We start from the raw sequence: 2,576 nt of genomic DNA, 5'->3' as shown, positions 1-2,576 counted from the left end.
GCAGACGGCTGTATTATCAGCTTCGGGTGGCTCAGGCGGCGAAGGAAAACCCCGGCGTTAATATCCAAACTCTTGCCAACGCCATCGGCGATCCCAGAAAATAGGACGGCCCGGTTTTTCAGGCTGTCCAGAAAGCGAAATAACATTCCGCCCCTCCTAGCTACGCGCGTTGTTTTCGATGCGGACGCACACGGCACTACAGCACAACATGCTATGTGCAAGTGAAAAAGACCCCGTTTAAGCCAAAAACGATTATCGGCCCCGGAAGCAGTGAACCCCGGGGCCGGGAAAGCATTGGAATCCTTGCCGGGCGCTTCGGGCACTTCCAGGCGCCCGGAAGAGGGCGTTTCGCCGCGGGAAGGGCCCTACACGCCATTTCACCATGCCAGGCCCCACGGGCGCCCCCCGCCCGGGAGGGTTCAGGTAAGACAGGTTCTTCCGCCCTTAAAGACCTCAGCAAACGAGTTTACAGTAATTTCGGCACCGCCACACAACCCATATGTCACAGCGCTGGCGTCCGAGGCGAATTTCATAGCCAGGGGTTTGTGGACCCTTTCGGCTTGGAAACAAAGGGTGTCCATCATGCGAAGATTCTGCAACTTTGCGAAAAAGTACGATCTAGAGGTTCGGGAGAAAAACGTTACTCTTTTTATTGTAAGTCTACAACTCACCAAGGGCAGCGCGGTGCAATACACAAGAACCTAGCTGACATTACTGGCCACAGGGAGATCACCGGCTCAGATGTTTTTGGCCGGTCTTCAAAGGAAGGCGGCCACAAACCCCATAAAACAGGCCCGCCCCATGGAGAGATGGGGACTGGATCTCATCGGCAATATGCCGACCTCGGGGAACGACCGGGTGGCCCTACGACTTGCCTGGGTCACAGCCAGTAAATGGGGCGAAATCGCCCTACTCCAAAAGGAAAATTCCATTTCCCACCCTCAACCAAGGAAGCCCTCATTGTAGACTGGGGGGCTCTCCCAAAGACGTTCAAAATCGACCCCCAAAGAGCGGTGCGGTATTTGGCAATCGGAAGAGAAGATGCCGAAAGGGTAAGGCGCGTCACCACGGGAATGGTGGAGGGGGAACGGCTCACAACTTTAACCACAAGAGACATGGAAAACCTACTCCGCCCATTCGGCATGACAGCGCATTCCGTAAAACGAGGGGCACTGGCGCAAGCAGCCGCAGCGGTGATCGAACACGATCTCGGCCCTCGCCTGCTGGCTCAGTTGGGAAAACGCGCAGACCCCCCAGAGCCGCCACGCAGCACAGCTCGCTACATAGGGCCGTGGGTCGCTTTGGTCAACAAAGCGGCACACCTGACGGCATATATGTAGACGAGGTCAGCAAATGAGCGATGTTTCCATGGGCCTGTCCGGGCAGAGAGCAGGATAAGGGACAATTTTTTCAGGGGCCTAGCATTTTGCGACGTACACATCACACGCGGGCGGCCGATCAGAACGATGAACGCAGGCTACCGTTACAAAAGGTAGATGCGGATACTCTCTCACCGCGCTGGGTCTGGAGCCGATTCAATTCTAAGGCTCTGGAACGGTTTAATACGGTGTGGGATTTGGTGCAAGAGCCAGCTAATTTCCGGACAGGGGGACGAGAGCCCCTCTCGAGAATGACGGAAGGGGGCGCCCGGGCGATGAAGAGGGCGGGCATTATTCAAACCGCATCAAAGCCACCCACTGCCGGGTGGGTGGTGCCTTTTACAGTAGTGAAGGAAAAACCGTCTGGGCCACGGCGACGTTTTATCGCCTGGCCACAAGCTAAAAATGAACAATAGGACTACGAGGGTATGGTTCCTCTAGGGCGCATTTCCCGTTACCTGGGTGCGGTGTATGGTGAGGCTGCCGCCATTTTCGATCTCAAGGCATCCTTTTTCCAGGCGGGTTTGCCAGCCGAAAGACGCAGAAATTTCCGTTGTCGACGGAGAAGGGGGGCTGGTCGAGTTCACACGGCCCCCAATGGGGTATAAATGTAGCCCGGAAATTTTGCATACCATCGCAAAGGTTTTGGCGGGGGACCCCGAGATGGTTAAACCGCGTTATGCATCCCCGGCGGAGTTAACTCTACACGTGTGGATTGATAATATTCGCATCAAAGGGCCACGCAGGAGCGTAGAGTCTTGGGGGAACATTATTGCGACAAATATGCGTAAATGCGGCGCAACGGTGGGAGAGCACGAGGCTCCCACCGCGCGTTACGAATTCATAGGGGTTTGTTTCCACCACACTGCGAAGACGGTTTCCCTCAGTGACAAGGCGTCACGGAAATTGAAGAGTGCCACGCCCCTCCATAAGATGTCGGTTGGGGAATTGGAAAGCTTCACTTCACGTATGATGTATGCGGCGGGGGTTCAAGGGGGTTCGCTTTTTCGGCATTATTTCTTTTTGAAAACGGTGCGCCGAAGACTTTCGCGGCTCAGAGGAGGGCTTTTAGGGGCCCATGGCCCGGCCGCCCTGCCCCCTTTTGCCCTTAAGGTCGGGCAGGAGTGGCTTGACACTTTGTTGCAGAATAATCCTGTCAACCCCCCGAGGGCCAACCCGACTTCAGGGACTTTAGTG

At 55.7% G+C, this 2,576-nt stretch overlaps 3 protein-coding genes across 3 annotated transcripts; all 3 read left to right on the top strand.

The window, feature by feature from the left end:
* Nucleotides 1-893: 893 nt before the first annotated feature.
* On the top strand, nucleotides 894-1,340 carry DQ04_11691040 (trans-sialidase; the record flags this gene model as incomplete). Its single annotated transcript, XM_009316589.1, has 1 exon — nucleotides 894-1,340. One exon carries the CDS (start codon nucleotides 894-896, stop codon nucleotides 1,338-1,340), a length of 447 nt encoding a protein of 148 aa, XP_009314864.1.
* A 20-nt stretch (nucleotides 1,341-1,360) lies between these two features.
* DQ04_11691030 (putative target of rapamycin (TOR) kinase 1) lies at nucleotides 1,361-1,795 on the top strand (the record flags this gene model as incomplete). Its single annotated transcript, XM_009316588.1, has 1 exon — nucleotides 1,361-1,795. One exon carries the CDS (start codon nucleotides 1,361-1,363, stop codon nucleotides 1,793-1,795), a length of 435 nt encoding a protein of 144 aa, XP_009314863.1.
* Nucleotides 1,796-1,850: 55 nt separating this feature from the next.
* Nucleotides 1,851-2,576, top strand: DQ04_11691020 (target of rapamycin (TOR) kinase 1; the record flags this gene model as incomplete). The annotated part of the gene is made up of 1 exon (XM_009316587.1): nucleotides 1,851-2,576. A coding segment is annotated over one exon (726 nt), but the record flags the coding sequence as incomplete, so codon positions are not given.

Source organism: Trypanosoma grayi, assembly GCF_000691245.1.
Source record: "Trypanosoma grayi strain ANR4 Tgr_1169_V1, whole genome shotgun sequence".
NCBI lineage: Eukaryota > Euglenozoa > Kinetoplastea > Trypanosomatida > Trypanosomatidae > Trypanosoma > Trypanosoma grayi.
This window is presented reverse-complemented; position numbering and strand designations above follow the sequence as displayed.